This window comes from Polyodon spathula, chromosome 54 (genome assembly GCF_017654505.1).
Source record: "Polyodon spathula isolate WHYD16114869_AA chromosome 54, ASM1765450v1, whole genome shotgun sequence".
In the NCBI taxonomy this organism is placed as follows: domain Eukaryota; kingdom Metazoa; phylum Chordata; class Actinopteri; order Acipenseriformes; family Polyodontidae; genus Polyodon; species Polyodon spathula.
Window position 1 is genome coordinate 878718 of NC_054587.1, and position 19823 is coordinate 898540.

Sequence of the window (19823 nt, forward strand, 5' to 3'; positions counted from 1 at the left end):
ACTGGACTGGAATTACATTGTAACTGCAGTTTAATATCACTGGACTGGACTGGAATTAACATTGTAACTGCAGTTTAATATCACTGGACTGGACTGGAATTACATTGTAACTGCAGTTTAATATCACTGGACTGGACTGGAATTACATTGTAACTGCAGTTTAATATCACTGGACTGGACTGGAATTACATTGTAACTGCAGTTTAATATCACTGGACTGGAAATTACATTGTAACTGCAGTTTAATATCACTGGACTGGACTGGAATTACATTGTAACTGCAGTTTAATATCACTGGACTGGGCTGGAATTACATTGTAACTGCAGTTTAATATCACTGGACTGGGCTGGAATTACATTGTAACTGCAGTTTAATATCACTGGACTGGACTGGAATTACATTGTAACTGCAGTTTAATATCACTGGACTGGGCTGGAATTACATTGTAACTGCAGTTTAATATCACTGGACTGGACTGGAATTACATTGTAACTGCAGTTTAATCTCTCTAGACTCTGAGTCTCACCCGCGAGGTTGATGTCGGTCAGCGAGGTCCTGGTTGAAGACCCCACGGCGGTCAGCAGGTTGATGGACTGGTCGGTGACCTGGCTGCAGTGGCTGATGTCCAGCCTGGCCAGCAGGGGCATGTGCCTGATGATGAGCCGCAGTGTGGCGTCCGTCAGCTCGAGGCCAGCCAGCCGGAACGAGACCATGCTGCGCAGCTTACTGTGGTTATCAGGGCCTGGGAGAGAAACACATACAGTTACAATGCAGGGATGAGACTCAGACTCCCGCCGCACAGCGCTGTGATCCAGTCCTGCTTTCACTAGGAGTTTAATAATCAGACTCCCGCTGCACAGCAGTGTGATCCAGTCCTGCTTTCACTAGGAGTTTAATAATCAGACTCCCGCTGCACAGCAGTGTGATCCAGTCCTGCTTTCACTAGGAGTTTAATAATCAGACTCCCGCTGCACAGCAGTGTGATCCAGTCCTGCTTTCACTAGGAGTTTAATAATCAGACTCCCGCTGCACAGCGGTGTGATCCAGTCCTGCTTTCACTAGGAGTTTAATAATCAGACTCCCGCTGCACAGCAGTGTGATCCACCTGCTTTCACTAGGAGTTTAATAATCAGACTCCCGCTGCACAGCAGTGTGATCCAGTCCTGCTTTCACTAGGAGTTTAATAATCAGACTCCCGCTGCACAGCGGTGTGATCCAGTCCTGCTTTCACTAGGAGTTTAATAATAAGACACACCTGAGCTTGTTAGCTAGACACACTGGGGAGGATCAAGCTGGTAGTGAAACCTGGACTGGATCACACTGCTGTGCAATAGGAGTCTGATTTCTATCCGAGACTGTGTGGACGCAGCTGGCATCACTGCGGGCGTCTCACCTGGGGGGGACAGCAGGTCTCTGATTTGGGAGTCCTTGACCCCCTCGGCCCACCTCAGATCCAGCGTCCGGAGCAGGGGGCAGCTGGAGGAGCTGAGAGCAGAGACAGAGGACCAGGTGCAGCCTGCCAGGATGAGATCCTTCAGCCCTGCAGAGAGGAGGGGAGAGAGGGGGGGGGGGGGGGGGGGTTAGAGAAGAGAGAGAGACACACACCTGGCAGTCTGTTGATTAGCCAGGTAAGCTGTTTCTTGGAGATGTGAGGAGAGGGCGGAGAGGAGAGGAGAGAGAGAGAGAGAGAGAGAGACTCACCTGGCAGTCTGTTGATTAGCCAGGTGAGCTGTTTCTTGGAGATGTGAGGGGAGAGAGGCAGGAGAGGAGAGGGAGGACACTCACCTGGCAGTCCGATTAGCCAGGTAAGCTGTTTCTTGGAGATGTGAGGAGAGAGAGAGGAGAGGGGGGGGCAGAGAGAGAGAGAGAGAGAGAGGAGACTCACCTGGCAGTCTGTTGATTAGCCAGGTGAGCTGTTTCTTGGAGATGTGAGTCCAGCTCAGGTCCAGGGTGACTGGCTGCCTCTTGATGATGCCGCTCAGAGCCTGGGGACTGATCGACCGACAGCGGCTGAGATCAATCTTCATCCACAGCTTCTTATCACAGCCCCTGAGAGGCAGAGAGAGGCGGCGAGACACCAGCATGTTACTGCAATCGACTGCTACACGGGAACGAAGACAGACATCGTCCCGAACAAAAGAACACAAGCACTCCAAGCCCTGCCAGACTCACCACCGGTGCCAGGCCTTGCACACCAGCATGCAATCACACAGCTCTCTGCGGCTCAGCAGCCTGAACACCGACATCCACACCTCCTTCTGCATGCCCGGGTCCCTGTCCACAGCGCCCCCTGCTGTCCTGGGGGGCTCCCCGTTGCACTGGGGCCGCGGCCTGGCCCGGGGGGAGCGCTGGGCGATGGCCTGCAGCCGGGGGACGATGGAGGATGAGGGGGAGGGGGAGAGGGGGGAGCCGTTGCTGGGCGCTTTGGGAGCCCGCTGGAGGGTGACCGTGAGGAAGGAGCCCTTGATCCGCGCCAGCTGCTCCTCTTCCTCGCTCTCCGTCGACGCCGCCAGGGTGAGACCCTCCCTCGCCTCTACCTCCCCCTCGGACTGGGGGTCCCCTGCGAGGGGGGACGGGGAGCCCCTCCTCAGGCCCGGCCGGTTCTCTTTGCCCTGCCGCTTTGAGGAAGTGGAGGAGGAGGAGGAGGAGGGAGAGGTGACTCTGGAGCGACGGGGTCTGCTGATCTGCTGGTGCTGGTGCTGGTGCTGCCTTCTCCTAGAAGAGAAACAGGCATAATAGTCATTTAGCAGAAGCTAGATAGATTGATAGATATACAGTCAGAGATAGATATAGGCAATCAGACACAAAGATAGACAGACACAGATATAGATAGTCAGACAGATGCTAGGTACAGATTGATAGATATCCAGACACAGGCAGATAAAGGCAGACAGACGAACAGTCAGACACAAAGACTGATCGATAGACAGATATAAGTGACATCCCCATTAGAACTTATTAATTAGTCTTCCAGCGGACGCTTTTATCCAAAGAGACTTCCAGAGCCCAGGGGGGGGAACTCTGCATCATCAACAACTGCTGCTGCAGAGTCTCTTCCAATAGGACCTTGTTTGTTTGGCGTCTCGTCCGAAGGACGGAGCACAAGGAGGTTCAGTGACTCGCTCAGGGTCTCTCACACACACACATCGAGTCAGGGGCTGCTGCAGAGTCTCTTCCAATAGGACCTCGTTTGTTTGGCGTCTTTTCAAAACTGAGGCACAGGGAGAGGGGAGCGAGGGTCTGTCTTACAAACCGCGCGAGAGAATGAAACGCACCCTCAACGCGATCAGAGAGACACACACGCCCCCGACACTCAATCTCAGATCTCCTCTTGCTGTTTTGTTTCGTTACCTGAATCTCGCTCCTCGCAGGCTCAGGTTTTCGCTCCTCTCCACCCCCTCTCTGCTGCTCCTGCGTGGGGCTCCCGTCGCCGCAGAGCCCCGCCTCCTCCTGGCCCCACCCCCGGGCCCCGCCCCTGCCCCCTGGGAGGAGCGCGTAGTCACGCCCTGCCCACTCCTGGTGGATACCGAGGAGGCGGAGCCCTGGGGGATTCTAGTCCGGCCCCCTGGCCCGGCTCCGCCCGCCGAGTCCTCTCTGCTTCTCAGAGAGCGTAAGATCTTCATTTTGGATTGTGCTACTGAACCATCCACAGATTTCCTCTTCTGAAATGAGAGAGAGACTGAGTGAAGTTCTGGATGAAGACATTATAAACACAAACACTGCCTGCTAAACCTGATCTTAAATAGAGAAAATGGAAAATATAAAGTCAAGTTAGCAGAGAAACGTCCTCCAGAACTGCACTGGATCAGAAACTCCAAACCAGAAGACACCGAGAGAGACTTAGCAGAAAAATGTTTCAATGCCTTTGTCATCCAGAGCTTCAACAGCACAGTGCTTGACTCTCTGGGTTTGTTCCAGTCCTCCCCTGTGCGCAGTGCAGCTCTGTAAATGTTTCACAAACACAGAGAGAAGTGATACTCACAGCTTGAAGCAAAATCTTCTCCCGTTCCAGTTTAATCTGCAAGGAGACACAAAGAGATGTTGTTCGTTTCTGTAGCCCTGACCCCGATGGTGTCTCTGCATCTGGTACTGTGTGTGTGTGTGTGTGTGTGTGTGTGTGTGTGTGTGTGTGTGTGTGTGTGTGTGCGCGCCGCGTGCCCCACTCTCTCTCACCCTCTTCCTGAGCCGCAGCTCCAGTGCAGCTGCGTGGTTGCTCTGCAGTCTCCTCTTGCGCTGCTGCTGCTGCAGGCAGTCCTTGTAACGCTGAGCTGCCTGCGTGTGTCTGCGCTGCCTCTGGGTGTGCGGGGGGGCGCAGGCGGGGGAGCGGGGCGCTCGGGAGGCACTCCTGGGGTTCGGGGCGCAGATCCCTGCTCCTCGGAGCTGCCTCCTCTCGGGGAGGCTGGAGACCTGAGAGGCGGGAGAGAGGGAGAGAGAGCCAGCAGAGGCAGTGCTGCATTCAGAGGACTGGAGAGAGAAGGGAGGAACAGAAGGGGATGACAAAGAGTGAGATAGGAGAGGGGAGGAGGAGGAGAGAGAGCAAAACTAGGTTATCCAAGATGCCACGTTAGAGATATTTAAATAATTGAATACAGCACAAAATACAGTCCTCAAATCAAATTCACACATTGTACAGCAGCACTGTGCAATACCCGCCCATCCCTCCAGGGGCAGTGCTGTCCAGGGCTCACCTCAGACTGGCTGTCTGCCTCCTCCAGGCAACACTTGGGACACCTCCAGCAATTCGGGAGGTCCTTATTCAGCACCCCTTCTCCCGGGACCTGGGGGGTTAGAAAGGGGAGAGTTAGCCCTCAGATTAGACATTTTAAAATAAATATGAAAAATAAAACTTGTAAAATACAGGCAAACGCTGCAAGAAACTTCAAATCTTTCTCAGTGTAAACTCAATGACAAACGTTTCCACTGGAAATCTTTCTTAAATGGCCATCTAAACGAAACTCCAACAAAGTGTTTCTCAATCTGTAGTCTGGATAGCGGGAGTCTCACTCCCAGCCCTGCAGACAGACTAACCGTGTAGCAGCACTTCCTTCCTGCACGAGTGTAAATTATGTCACGATTCGAGAGAGCGCCCCCTACCTTTATGCAGCCGGGGTGCGCGATCTCGCTGCAGTCGGAGCACTCCATCAGGACGCGAGAGACATCGCGAGTGTCATCGAGGTCCTGGGACCCCTCCTCACACACCACACAGACAGAGGAGAGGGGGAGACCAGGCTAGAGAGACAAAACAAGACAGGGGTGAGAGAGAGATACTCAGAGACACCGCCCAGATCCCCGTTCTTCATGCAGGTACAGAGATAGATAGAACAGACAGATCTCCATGTATTTGACTGTGTTTCACCTTGATGGATAGAGAGCTAGCTAGGGAGACATATATTTCTATCTCAGCATGCAGCCATATATATATAGAGAGAAATATAGACATTGCCTCAGCATGCAGGTATAGATAGATAGGATATTCAGAGACACTGTCAGCAGAGAGAGAGAGAGAGCGGACCCCCGTTCTTCATGCAGGTATAGAGACAGATAGATAGATAGATAGATAGACAGACAGATACTCACAGAGAGACACTGCCTCAGCATGCAGCTCTGCTTCATTCTGCCCGGACCCCCGTTCTTCTTCATGTCTCTGCAGTAGTTGCAGGAGCCGCATTCCCTCCTCAAGCACGCCGCACACTTCTTGCAACGCACCCTCCTGCGCCGCAGTGAGGCAGACACCACGCCCCGAGGACCCTGCCGCGGGGCCCGGCCCCCCGCCTGCTGAGAGGAGGGGTACAGCCTGGGGCGCCCCACTGAGGCAGGGGGGAGCAGAGAGGGGGGCTGGGGACAGAGAGAGAGGAGGACAGGGGTTAGACAGTGGAATCAGTTTCAACTCTTCTCTATTAAAAGAATTAGATTCATTAAGACTGTCTCTCTCAAACCTTTCCCTCTGAAGCGTTTTTAAATGAATTTTTACACCAGAGTTTGACCCTCTTACTGTAAATTATATTATACAAAATGGATAAAGATTATTCTCAGTGCCAGGGCTGGGAATCAGACTCCTATTGCACAGCAGTGTCACCCAGTCCAGGTTTTACTACCAGCTTGATCAGCCCCCAGTGTGTCTAGCTAACAAGCTCAGGTGTGTCTTATTATTAAACTCCTAGTGAAAGCAGGACTGGATCACACTGCTGTGCAGCGGGAGTCTGATTATTAAACTCCTAGTGAAAGCAGGACTGGATCACACCGCTGTGCAGCGGGAGTCTGATTATTAAACTCCTAGTGAAAGCAGGACTGGATCACACCGCTGTGCAGCGGGAGTCTGATTATTAAACTCCTAGTGAAAGCAGGACTGGATCACACTGCTGTGCAGCGGGAGTCTCGTTCCCAGCCCCGAATGCTTTCAATAATCTGTGCTGTTAACTAATGTTAAGGCAAAGGTGTTGCGAGAAGCGGTTCTCCGGCTCCACAGGGTGTGTGAGGAGCGACACGCGCCCCAATCTCTCGTACAGCTATAACCCCTCCACGCTGAAGGGAGGGAAACATTACAAAGTGTAGTCCCATTTATTAAAAATAGCAGTTCCAGCGCTGCTGCAGGTCGAATCTCCACACACCTGCGCAGTTGTAGCCTCAAACTGAACAGGATTGTGGGGCTCTGTCTGTCACTCTTACATTTTCACACGTAAGAAAGTTTACAAACGAGAGGAGGCCATTCGGCCCATCTTGCTCGTTTGGTTGGTAGTAGCTTATTGATCCCAGAATCTCATCAAGCAGCTTCTTGAAGGATCCCAGGGTGTCAGTTTCAACAACATTACTGGGGAGTTGATTCCAGACCCTCACAATTCTCTGTGTAAAAAAGTGCCCCCTATTTTCTGTTCTGAATGCCCCTTTGTCTAATTTGTGACCCCCGGTCCTTGTTTCAGGTTGAAAAAGTCCCTTGACATTGTCAATACCTTTTAGGATTTTGAATGCTTGAATCAGATCGTCGCTTCGTCTTCTTTGTTCAAGACTGAACAGATTCAATTCTTTTAGCCTGTCTGCATATGACATGCCTTTTAAACCCGGAATAATTCTGGTCACTCTTCTTTGCACTCTTTCTAGAGCAGCAATATCCTTTTTGTAGCGAGGTGACCAGAACTGAACACAGTATTGTAGATGAACTGGGATTGCAGTCCCTCTAAACAGAGCTCAGCTCGTCTGCACACCTACCCTTTTGGGCCACTTGACAATTGGGACCCCAGTGTAGGACAGCTCTGGATCACAACCACTCTGCTGCTCGAGGAGGTCCTGCACAGAAACACACCGGATTTACATTACAATATACACACACGAGGTCTGGTAAAGCATAGTGAAGCATTGTGAAGCACAGAGAGGTCTGGTAAAGCATAGGGAAGCATTGTAAAGCACAGAGAGGTCTGGTAAAGCACAGGGAAGCATTGTAAAGCACAGAGAGGTCTGGTAAAGCACAGGGAAGCATTGTAAAGCACAGAGAGGTCTGGTAAAGCATAGGGAAGCATTGTAAAGCACAGAGAGGTCTGGTAAAGCATAGGGAAGCATTGTAAAGCACAGAGAGGTCTGGTAAAGCACAGGGAAGCATTGTAAAGCACAGAGAGGTCTGGTAAAGCACAGGGAAGCATTGTAAAGCACAGAGAGATCTGGTAAAGCACAGGGAAGCATTGTAAAGCACAGAAAGATCTGTTAAAGCATAGGGAAGCATTGTAAAGCACAGAGAGGTCTGGTAAAGCATAGGGAAGCATTGTAAAGCACAGAGAGGTCTGGTAAAGCATAGGGAAGCATTGTAAAGCACAGAGAGGTCTGGTAAAGCATAGGGAAGCATTGTAAAGCACAGAGAGGTCTGGTAAAGCATAGGGAAGCATTGTAAAGCACAGAGAGGTCTGGTAAAGCATAGGGAAGCATTGTAAAGCACAGAGAGGTCTGGTAAAGCATAGGGAAGCATTGTAAAGCACAGAGAGGTCTGGTAAAGCAAAGGGAAACATTGTAAAGCACAGAGAGGTGTGGTAAAGCACAGGGAAGCATTGTAAAGCACAGAGAGGTCTGGTAAAGCATAGGGAAGCATTGTAAAGCACAGAGAGGTCTGGCAAAGCATAGGGAAGCATTGTAAAGCACAGAGAGGTGTGGTAAAGCATAGGGAAGCATTGTAAAGCACAGAGAGGTGTGGTAACGCATTGTAAAGCAGAGAGGTGTGGTAAAGCATTGTAAAGCCCTCTCTCTCTCCCCCCCCTCACCTTCAGATCGCTCAGCAGTGACTGCGGGTCCTCGATGCCCGCTGGAATGCATTTCTTGTGGGGAGGCAGAGACTCCAGTTTGCCCAGCAGGTTCCAGAGCCCCTCCAGTTCGAAGGGGGTGAGCTGAGCCCTCGCCTTCCCCCCTCCTTTCTCCCCTCCTGCCTCTCCCCCTCCCCCCTCCCCCGGGGGGCGGGACAGTGCCCGGGCAGACTCCCCGTCGTCACCTCCGTTTTTATTTCCACTCCCTCCCCACTCTTCCTTCTCCTCCTCCTCCTTTTTGATTGCTCCGTTCATCTCAGACTCCAGACCTGCAGAGAAAATAAAACCGCAAATCTTAAAACAGCACAAATTCTTAGTAAAAGCTAGCCGTGGTGTCGGAACAGCTCTTCAGAACACGTGCCTCCCTGCATCAGCTTGAGTAACTGTGGGGTGTATTGCGACGGTTTCTTTACAGGGTCTTATCGTAATAGAGGTCTGTATCGTTTGAGACACAAGCCCACAGCAATAAGAAAGAACTACAGCTCCCAGCTGCTGCCAGTGCAGAGGCATGCTGTGAACTGTAGTTCTAGCCAGGGCCGTACAGGTTCACAGTGTGTCCGAGTTGTGCTTGGGGTCGGTGCTCTGTTCCGGGGGGGGAGGGGTTCACTCCAGACTCACCGATGCCCAGGGACTCTCTCTGGAACTCTTTGGTGAGGTATGATTTGCTGGTCAGGCTGTAGAGGTATCTCTCCAGCACGTACCAGCACATCTCATAGTAGAAGGGGTAGCGGAACTTAGCAGGGACCTGCACGACAAACAAACACCAACAACACACCCCTTATCACAACCAATACAATGATAACATCAATAAGAATATTACAGCCCTTATCACAACCAATATCAATAACAACATCATGTCCGTTATCAGATAAGCAACAACAATATCAATAATTTTTATTATTATTCTACTGTCAATAGTGATATTATTAACACACCTGTTCACAACTAATCAATAAGAATAATAACTAATATCAATGATAGCAATACTACTATCAATCTCACTTCAGTGATCACTCTGATTAATATCTCTTAGAGGAGTCACAGAGCCCGCCTCCTCTCTCTCTGTAACAGCAGAAGACCGAGGCGTCTCCACGACAGCGCCTGGCTGTATTGAAACGCTAGAGTCTACTGCACAGCGCTCTGTCCGGATCAGAGAGAGCGCGCTGCACGCGAGCACGAAAGTGCACCGCGAGACGCAACTCGCCCTCCGTCACAACAACAGAAACACAGACACACAAAACCAAACCAGCGTGTTACACACCCGGGTCCTGTCTTCTATATTGTAGATGTGGAGCTGCATAGGGATGTTGAAGCTGTGCAGAAAGTTCCCCCCGAAAACCAGTGTGTCCTCCGGAGTGTACACTGCGTGGATCCAGCCTGGGAGAGACCAACAGAGGCAAAATGGGGGTGGTCAACAACACCGCCCACCCACCCACACACACACAACAATACATATGTTCTGATTTATATTTAATTCAATTCAGCAGATCAGTTCTGCACTGATAATATAATTTTACAAATATGATCGAAGTACCTGAATTAAACTATTAACTAAAAACTAGAGGAAACTAAAAAAGGGGAGGGGCCAGTGATCCTGTTAATAAAGCTAATAAGAGGTGAGAGAATGGATTTTAAAGATGGTCAGCGCTCCTGTAAAGGGAGGGGTCAGTGATCCTGTTAATAAAGCTAATAAGAGGTGAGAGAATGGATTTTAAAGATGGTCAGCGCTCCTGTAAAGGGAGGGGTCAGTGATCCTGTTAATAAAGCTAATAAGAGGTGAGAGAATGGATTTTAAAGATGGTCAGCGCTCCTGTAAAGGGAGGGGCCAGTGATCCTGTTAATAAAGCTAATAAGAGGTGAGAGAATGGATTTTAAAGCTCCACTCACCTGAAGGGATCATGAAGGTGTACCCCTGTTTCAGCTCGATGCGCTGGCACTCCGAGACCTTGTCTCCCAGGAAGATGTCTCCCTGCTTTCCCGACAGCACCCAGTTTTCGTAGAGTTCCAGATTCTGAGGGGTGGGAGGGATGACCCAGAAAACCTGGAGAGGGAGAAACAGACGCCAAGAACGACTTCTAGTGGAAACGTTTGCCATTGAATTCACACTGAAGACACTGAGAAAGACTTCTAGTGGAAACGTTTGCCATTGAATTCACACTGAAGACACTGAGAAAGACTTCCAGTGGAAACGTCTGCTGTTGAATTCGCACGGCTGGCTCTCAGTGGATAGGTAACTCAAGGGTTCATGAATTTGGGGGTACCTTTCCGCCCTTATGAACGTGGTACCAGACTGAGGTCCCCCCGAAGTCGATGTGGAAGTCCGTGTAGCAGCCCTTGACACTCATCAAGCAATACCTGAGAACCAACACACATCGTTACACCCTGTGAACCACGACGCCTTCACACTATACAATCTGAACAGAGGTCTGGACCGCTTGTGATGCAAGACCACAGAACTACAGCTCCCAGCATCTCTCACCATGAGCAGGCATGCTGGGAACTGTAGTTCTAGCCAGGGCTGTATCGATTCACTGTTTACAGATGAATCGCGATGCTTTCTTTACATGGGGGACGTACTTCTGAACTTTGGGGTATTTCATGCCGAAGATGGCGTTGGTCGAGTCCCTCTGTCTGTCCTTCAGGTGTCGGGGCCACATGTTATCCACCCAGTCGATCAGGTCCACCTGAGAAAGACACGACCAGGATCAGCCCAGCGCTGGCAAAGAGGACTGGGGCTCTCACACGCAGTCCAGCACTGGCAATGAGGACTGGGGCTCTCTCACACGCAGTCCAGCACTGGCAATGAGGACTGGGGCTCTCTCACACACAGTCCAGCACTGGCAATGAGGACTGGGGCTCACACACAGTCCAGCACTGGCAATGAGGACTGGGGCTCTCTCACACACAGTCCAGCACAATGAGGACTGGGGCCACACGCAGTCCAGCACTGGCAATGAGGACTGGGGCTCTCTCACACACAGTCCAGCACTGGCAATGAGGACTGGGGCTCTCTCACACACAGTCCAGCACTGGCAATGAGGACTGGGGCTCTCACACACAGTCCAGCACTGGCAATGAGGACTGGGGCTCTCACACACAGTCCAGCACTGGCAATGAGGACTGGGGCTCTCTCACACACAGTCCAGCACTGGCAATGAGGACTGGGGCTCTCTCACACACAGTCCAGCACTGGCAATGAGGACTGGGGCTCTCTCACACAGAGTCCAGCACTGGCAATGAGGACTGGGGCTCTCTCACACACAGTCCAGCACTGGCAATGAGTACTAGGTCTCTCTCTCACACAGTCCAGCACGGGCAATGAGGACTGGGGCTCTCTCACACACAGTCCAGCACTGGCAATGAGGACTGGGGCTCTCTCACACACAGTGGCTCTCTGACACACCCAGTCCAGCAGGCAATGAGGATGGGGCTCTCTCACACAGAGTCCAGCACTGGCAATGAGGGACTGGGGCTCTCTCACACGTGACAGTACAGACACTGCGTCAGGTGAGGACCGGGGCCTCTCTCACACACAGTACAGCCACTGGGTGTGGACCGTGACCGTACTCTGACCCAGAGAGTCCAGCACTGTCAATGTCAGGCGTGGGTCTTACTGACCCGAATGAGGAGTGTGGCTGTCAGGGTCAGTGAGCACTGTTACTGAGGACTGGGGGTCCTCTCACACACACAGTCCAGCACTGGCAATGAGGACTGGGGCTCTCTCACACACAGTCCAGCACTGGCAATGAGTACTAGGGCTCTCTCTCTCACACACAATGAGTGAGGTGCTGTGCACCTCCTGACCGCTCTCACGAGAGTGCAGACCGACCAGCACGTGACAGATCTCATCTCTCTCACACACAGTCCAGCACTGGCAATGAGGACTGGGGCTCTCTCACGCTGGCTGGTCTGTGCACTGTCTAGAGAGACTGTGCGTGTGTGTGTACTCACGCTGGCTGGTCTGTGCACTGTCTAGAGAGACTGTGCGTGTGTGTACTCACGCTGGCTGGTCTGTGCACTGTCTAGAGAGACTGTGCGTGTGTGTACTCACGCTGGCTGGTCTGTGCACTGTCTAGAGAGACTGTGCGTGTGTGTGTACTCACGCTGGCTGGTCTGTGCACTGTCTAGAGAGACTGTGCGTGTGTGTGTACTCACGCTGGCTGGTCTGTGCACTGTCTAGAGAGACTGTGCGTGTGTGTGTACTCACGCTGGCTGGTCTCTGCACCAGGTTCTCCAGACGCGTGTGGCTGAACTCCAGGCTGATGACGTTGTAGAGCTTCTCTCTGTCCTCGGGCGGGGTCTCGTAGTACCGGCGCCACTGACTCATCGACATCTCGATCCCCTTCTGAGTGGAGACATCCATCACATCGATCATCCGCCTGCTCCCTGCGAGAGGAGGAGAGGACATGAAAACAAAGCAGAGACGAACCAGGGAGGAGGAGGAAATATTATTACACACGCTGGACCCCCAACCGCTCCCCACAACCTCAACACTCACCAACAAAGTGCTTCACGTCGTTCACACCGAAGTCAGAGCCTGGCATCCTGCAGGAGAGACAAGAACAGAGACGTCAGAGAAGCAGGGCTGGGAACGAGACTCCCGCTGCACAGCGGTGTGATCCGGTCCTGGTTTCACTAGGAGTTTAATAATAAGACACACCTGAGCTTGTTACCTAGACACACTGGGGGCTGATCACTAGTAACATCATCACTCAAGTCCACAGATTCACACTCACTTGATTCCAAGTCCATCGGGCTTCATGAATATCAAAGGATCGCGGAGCCCTTCCCTCTGAATGTACTCGAAGTCCAAATCTACAAGAGAAAAAAACACCACTGAATTCACACTGAAGACACTGAGAGAGACTTCTAGTGGAAACGTTTGCCATTGAATTCACACTGAAGACACTGAGAGAGACTTCTAGTGGAAACGTTTGCCATTGAATTCACACTGAAGACACTGAGAGAGACTTCTAGTGAAAACGTTTGCCATTGAATTCACACTGAAGACACTGAGAGACTCTTCTAGTGGAAACGTTTGCCATTGAATTCACACTGAAGACACTGAGAAAGACTTCTAGTGGAAACGTTTGCCATTGAATTCACACTGAAGACACTGAGAGAGACTTCTAGTGGAAACGTTTGCCATTGAATTCACACTGAAGACACTGAGAGACTCTTCTAGTGGAAACGTTTGCCATTGAATTCACACTGAAGACGCTGAGAAAGACTTCTAGTGGAAACGTTTGCCATTGAATTGACACTGAAGACACTGAGAGAGACTTCTAGTGGAAACGTTTGCCATTGAATTGACACTGAAGACACTGAGAGAGACTTCTAGTGGAAACGTTTGCCATTGAATTGACACTGAAGACACTGAGAGAGACTTCTAGTGGAAACGTCTGCCGTTGAATTCACACTGAAGGTCTCTCGACTGACCTTTGCCCTCCATGACCTTGATGAAGTTGGCGTTGTAGTTGCTGCTGATCAGTTTCTCTTCCAGGTCAAAGGTCCTCTTGCCCTCGATCTCGTCGTCCGAGATTCCATCGTCCTGATAGCGCCTCCTAGTGCCTGAACGCTGCAACAGTGGAATCACAATTATTGATTGTACATTAGAAACTGTGTTTTGAGACTCCCGCTGCACAGCAGTGTGATCCAGTCCTGCTTTCACTAGGAGTTTAATAATCAGACTCCCGCTGCACAGCAGTGTGATCCAGTCCTGCTTTCACTAGGAGTTTAATAATCAGACTCCCGCTGCACAGCAGTGTGATCCAGTCCTGCTTTCACTAGGAGTTTAATAATCAGACTCCCGCTGCACAGCAGTGTGATCCAGTCCTGCTTTCACTAGGAGTTTAATAATCAGACTCCCGCTGCACAGCAGTGTGATCCAGTCCTGCTTTCACTAGGAGTTTAATAATCAGACTCCCGCTGCACAGCAGTGTGATCCAGTCCTGCTTTCACTAGGAGTTTAATAATCAGACTCCCGCTGCACAGCAGTGTGATCCAGTCCTGCTTTCACTAGGATTTTAATAATCAGACTCCCGCTGCACAGCAGTGTGATCCAGTCCTGCTTTCACTAGGAGTTTAATAATCAGACTCCCGCTGCACAGCAGTGTGAGCCAGTCCTGCTTTCACTAGGAGTTTAATAATAAGACACACCTGAGCTTGTTAGCTAGACACACTGGGGGCTGATCAAGCTGGTAGTAAAACCTGGACTGGATCACGCTGCTGTGCAACAGGAGTCCGATTCCCAGCCCTGCAATGTAATTTAATTGTGGGACACACTTCTGCTGCGAGATTTTTGTATTTAATTGAACAGGCAAGGCAGCTAACTCCTGTACCAGTCTCCAAATAAACGCGCATCATGTAAACCAACTGGACCAACAACAAGGCACGTCTATGCAGGGAAGACCTGCAGGAAACGACGCTGTAAATTATTTTTTTTGGACCTTTGCAAGGCAAGAAAGTCAAAAAAAATCAAAACGTTTAGGCGCTCAATTTCAGCACCATCTCTCTGTCCAGCGTCGGGAGAGAGGCGGCGGAAACACCGCCACCAAAATCACGTTTAAAAAAAAAAATAATAAAATCAGGCAAAACTTTAAAATCCACGCTTGATCACTTACAGTAAATTATCAAAAGCATTTTAAAAACCATTTTATACATATATAAATTTTTTTTAAAAAAGGCGGGATTTAAAAATCTGACTTTCCACCTCGCCTCAGTTTTTTTTTATATATATTTTTTTAAACCTCATAATTTATGACGAGTTATTATATTCTTATTAAAATTTGGGGTTTTTTTTGTGTGTGTATCTGTTAACTTTTATTATAATCGCACTGAATGCGAATCCACGTAGGATTAGAAACACGATTAAACACGTACTTTAGACACAAAAAAACAACCAAATATATAAAAAATAAATAACTGAGATACACAATAATGCCAACTGGACTTATCTGTATAAACTCAGGAGGTACTGCGTTTAAAAAAATGAGATTTTACGCATCAAAAAACAACCCACGAAATTAAAAAAATTAAAATTAATGTTTAAAATTCACGACTCAGGTAATATTTGTTCGAAAAGGCAGATGTGTTTATTTAAAAAAGCGGACTGGCAAAGAGATAGATATTATAAAATGGGTTTGACTACAGAAATTAATTATAATTTTAGTCATAACCACACTTAACTTTCACTTCTAAACAACAAACAAACAAACAAACAAACAAACAACAACACATCCATTATTCTCTCAATATTAGTTGTGTTTATGGTGATGTGTGTAAAGTTATGGTGTCGGTACCGATTTTGAAAGTAAAATTTTTTTCTATAATAATCATAATAATAATAATAATAATAATAATAAAAAAATAACAATAATATGATTGAGCTTTCAACGCGAGCGTCGCAAACTTCCAAACCTATTTGTTTATTTTGTCCCATGTCAGAAAAGCAATTTATTTTTATTTTTATTTAAAAAAAAATAACTTATTTTACTTTAAAAAAAAAAAAAAATTACACTCTGACCCCACGTCAAGATAAATTAAACCTTAAACCCCCCCTTTTTTTTTTAAACTAGTTTACGAGGTCTGAAAAAAATGATTATTAATTTAGGACTGGATCCCCAGACCCTAGTTTACAAATATTACACACAATGAGATTTAAATTAAAACAGGTTAATATAAATTTAAATTGTGTTTCAATTTAAAAATCAGTTTTATACACACGCACTTTTTAAAAGGACGCAGATTAATGTTATTTAAAATAACCTTACACTTCAAATTTAAAACTATCCTACACATATGCAAAACATTGCTAACACGTTTAAAAAAAACACAACAACATTATAAATTAAAAGAAAAAAACAATTAGCACCAAAATATCGCAAATATAATATTAAGTTTATCAGGACGGACCCTTATCACCAATTTCGCAAAATATTATAATATATAATATATATATTTATATATATATATATATATATATATATATATATATATATATATATATATATACATATATATGTACGTAACAACAATTTTATGTAACGTTGTGTGTTTGAGACGTTTTCAACACACCAAAACACACTTTCTTGTGTGTTTTTACTGAAAAATTTTTATATATTATTTTTTACATTTGTGCGAACGTCTAAAGTCGTCGTAAACGACCTGGCCCGACCTACTCTTGGTCTTTGCATTGTGGACGGGCTTGATGAGAACCAGCCAAATAATAATAATCAATAATAATAAATATAAATAAATAATAATATTATAATAATATCGTTCCTCTACCTCTTATGTGTTAAAACGCGCAGAACGAGAAAACAATTTTTTTTTTTTTTAAAAAAAAAAAGGTAAGAGGGAAACATGCTTTTTAAACTTTTAAACTTTTGGGAGCCGATGAATCTTAAAACAAACAAAAACAAACAAACAAAACAAACAAAACAAAAAAAGTTTCCAGAAAAAGTTCCCCACTCAAGGGGTGAGTGGTGGAGAACGACATCTTTGAAAGCCGGGGGAGGCTGAGGTAGCGACGCGGTTATTATTATTAAATATAATAATAATAATAATAATGTCTCATCGGGATGCGTTTTGATTACTAATAGTAATAAATAATCATTTACTGTTTCGTTTTTTCCTTTCTTTTTCTCTCCACCTCCACAGTGGCCTGAACTTTCTTTACATTTTATATCATGCAAGAGGGATCCTCCGCCTCCATCGCAATGTATATAATATATAGAGATATAGATATTAAATATTAGGAAGGCGTGAAAGCAATTAAAAAAATGTTGAAAAAAACAAATACAAAAATGCAGCGAATAAATACAAAATGAAGAAGCGATTATCTGTGTAGAAAAGCGCCCTTCCCTCCCCTGAAGTCGCACACGCCTAGTCTCGGCTTTTGTGAGTCTTTGACCCGATGTTCCGTATGTAATACTAATCTACAAATAATAATTTATTATTATTATTATTATTATTATTATTATTATTATTTTATTATTATATTGGCCGACTCCCTCCTGAGGGAGGGAGGGAGGGGGGTGTTTTCTTTGCCTCGGTAAACGCTCCTCTTTTCGGTTGTTTATCTCTGTTTTCGGTTGTTTTTGTTTTGTTTTTTTTTCTTGTTGTTGTTTTTGTTTTTCTTCTTCTTCTTCTTCTTCTTCTTCTTCTTCTTCTTCTTCTTTAAACGTTATAAAGTTGCGCTGGCCTTTCCGCCATCTTCCAGCCGTCACACGCCCCCGGGACACGCCTCCCGCGCCTCTCCCAGCCAATGGCAGCACACACCGCCACGCCACTCAGGGGCTTTCCGCTGCGGCGATTGGTTAAGATCGCCGGAGAGGCGCTGCGCGTTTTTACCGGAGCGGAGGAGGGAGGGGCGAAGGTTTGAAATCAAGCCAGCTCCCGTTAGCTCAACAGTCTTGTCAATCAGCCGCGGGATGCCCAGGTGATTGGACAAACGCGCTGTCGGTCAGGGACAAGTGCGCGAATCGCTGGCGACCCGAACGTTTCATTGCCCCCGCCCACCTCCGAGACGAGAAACCGCGAATGCGCGGGCGAGGCTCCGAACGGGCCAATCAGCACCGAGCCCGGAGAGCGTGCGAAGAAACGAAATCCGATTGGCTGGGCCCGAGCGCGATTCGAACGCCGGCCGATTTTGATTCCGGGCGTTCTAAAAAACGCCCGTTAGAAAAGCGCACGAGGATCCCGCCCAAGCGCCGGGCTGGGCTTCTGATTGGCCAGAGGCGGAGGAGATCGCGTTTGATTGGCTGGCTGGCTGGCTGAAATTTAAAAAAAAAAAACGTTTTTCTTCAGAAGGAAACGCTTCGCGGTTTGAGAGGGAGCGTCGAGAGACGAGGCGCTTATTAATAAAACAATATATGTAAATATATAACATAACAACTACACAAATACTTTAAACAATACAAAATAAGAACATACTAATATATATAAACGTTTATAAAATTATTGACAGGTTTTTGTCGAGTTTTATAAACGGTTTTCACCGTCTTCAGTGTTGTTAATATGAGATAAATATTCAAACAGGTATAGTATTGTTTTCAACAATGACACTCAAATTATAAAATGGATAAAAAAAACAAAAAACAAATAGAAATTAAAACTGACCCTTGTACTTTCGGAAACGTAAAGCCAATAAAAAAAAATAATAATAATTAACCCTGAAGTCGGCGGGCGTCTCTCTGAATTTGCCCGTCTCATCTTTAGAGATAAGAGCAGTCGCGCCAGAAAGTGAAAAATCCGATCTTATGTGCGGTATCTCAAAACAATAAAACAGTACCATCCAGACTGGATGAGGTATTAAATATTACCTCAAACACCGCCAGTCCAATAATTATATACGTGTGTGTGTGGTGGGGGGGGGGGTCAGTGTATGTGTGTGTGTGTGTGTGGGGGGGTGGGGGGGGGGTGTGTGTGTGTGTGTGTGTGGGGGGGGTGTGTGTGTGTGTGTGTGTGTGTCTGTGGGGGTGTGGACCCCACAAAAGTACTTGGGGACAGTGTACTGCACCCGTGACGGTGAAAGGGCAGACCGACTTCGCGGGAGATTGGACTATGCTTTACCACACCTCTCTGTGCTTTACAATGCTTCTCTATGCTTTACCAGACCTCTCTGTGCTTTACAATGCTTCCCTTGCTTTACCAGACCTCTCTGTGCTTTACAATGCTTCCCTATGCTTTACCACACCTCTCTGTGCTTTACAATGCTTCTCTATGCTTTACCAGACCTCTCTGTGCTTTACAATGCTTCCCTGTGCTTTACCAGACCTCTCTGTGCTTTACAATGCTTCCCTATGCTTTACCAGACCTCTCTGTGCTTTACAATGCTTCCCTATGCTTTACCAGACCTCTCTGTGCTTTACAATGCTTCCCTATGCTTTACCAGACCTCTCTGTGCTTTACAATGCTTCCCTGTGCTTTACCAGACCTCTCTGTGCTTTACAATGCTTCCCTATGCTTTACCAGACCTCTCTGTGCTTTACAATGCTTCCCTATGCTTTACCAGACCTCTCTGTGCTTTACAATGCTTCCCTATGCTTTACCAGACCTCTCTGTGCTTTACAATGCTTCCCTGTGCTTTACCAGACCTCTCTGTGCTTTACAATGCTTCCCTATGCTTTACCAGACCTCTCTGTGCTTTACAATGCTTCCCTATGCTTTACCAGACCTCTCTGTGCTTTACAATGCTTCCCTATGCTTTACCAGACCTCTCTGTGCTTTACAATGCTTCCCTGTGCTTTACCAGACCTCTCTGTGCTTTACAATGCTTCCCTATGCTTTACCAGACCTCTCTGTGCTTTACAATGCTTCCCTATGCTTTACCAGACCTCTCTGTGCTTTACAATGCTTCACTATGCTTTACCAGACCTCTCTGTGCTTTACAATGCTTCCCTGTGCTTTACCAGACCTCTCTGTGCTTCACAATGCTTCCCTATGCTTTACCAGACCTCTCTGTGCTTTACAATGCTTCCCTGTGCTTTACCAGACCTCTCTGTGCTTTACAATGCTTCCCTATGCTTTACCAGACCTCT

General features: G+C 47.7%; 1 protein-coding gene across 1 annotated transcript in view; it reads right to left on the reverse strand.

Moving 5' to 3' along the window:
• Positions 1–18495, reverse strand: part of LOC121307226 (lysine-specific demethylase 2A-like) — a 21540-nt gene extending 3045 nt beyond the window's left edge. The window contains exons 1-24 of the mRNA XM_041239364.1: positions 18455–18495; positions 17783–17947; positions 17486–17620; positions 13720–13961; positions 13017–13095; positions 12779–12825; positions 12488–12666; positions 10858–10964; positions 10542–10635; positions 10168–10321; positions 9542–9657; positions 8899–9025; positions 8242–8549; positions 7205–7282; positions 5579–5836; positions 5096–5230; positions 4690–4779; positions 4175–4465; positions 3984–4019; positions 3353–3663; positions 2174–2716; positions 1887–2050; positions 1395–1541; positions 528–743 (exon numbers count right to left, since the gene is read on the reverse strand). Of these exons, the coding sequence (XP_041095298.1) occupies positions 528–743; positions 1395–1541; positions 1887–2050; positions 2174–2716; positions 3353–3663; positions 3984–4019; positions 4175–4465; positions 4690–4779; positions 5096–5230; positions 5579–5836; positions 7205–7282; positions 8242–8549; positions 8899–9025; positions 9542–9657; positions 10168–10321; positions 10542–10635; positions 10858–10964; positions 12488–12666; positions 12779–12825; positions 13017–13095; positions 13720–13961; positions 17486–17620; positions 17783–17947; positions 18455–18495 (4063 nt within the window). The remainder of the gene's footprint in view (positions 1–527; positions 744–1394; positions 1542–1886; positions 2051–2173; positions 2717–3352; positions 3664–3983; positions 4020–4174; positions 4466–4689; positions 4780–5095; positions 5231–5578; positions 5837–7204; positions 7283–8241; positions 8550–8898; positions 9026–9541; positions 9658–10167; positions 10322–10541; positions 10636–10857; positions 10965–12487; positions 12667–12778; positions 12826–13016; positions 13096–13719; positions 13962–17485; positions 17621–17782; positions 17948–18454) is intronic.
• Positions 18496–19823: the final 1328 nt, after the last annotated feature.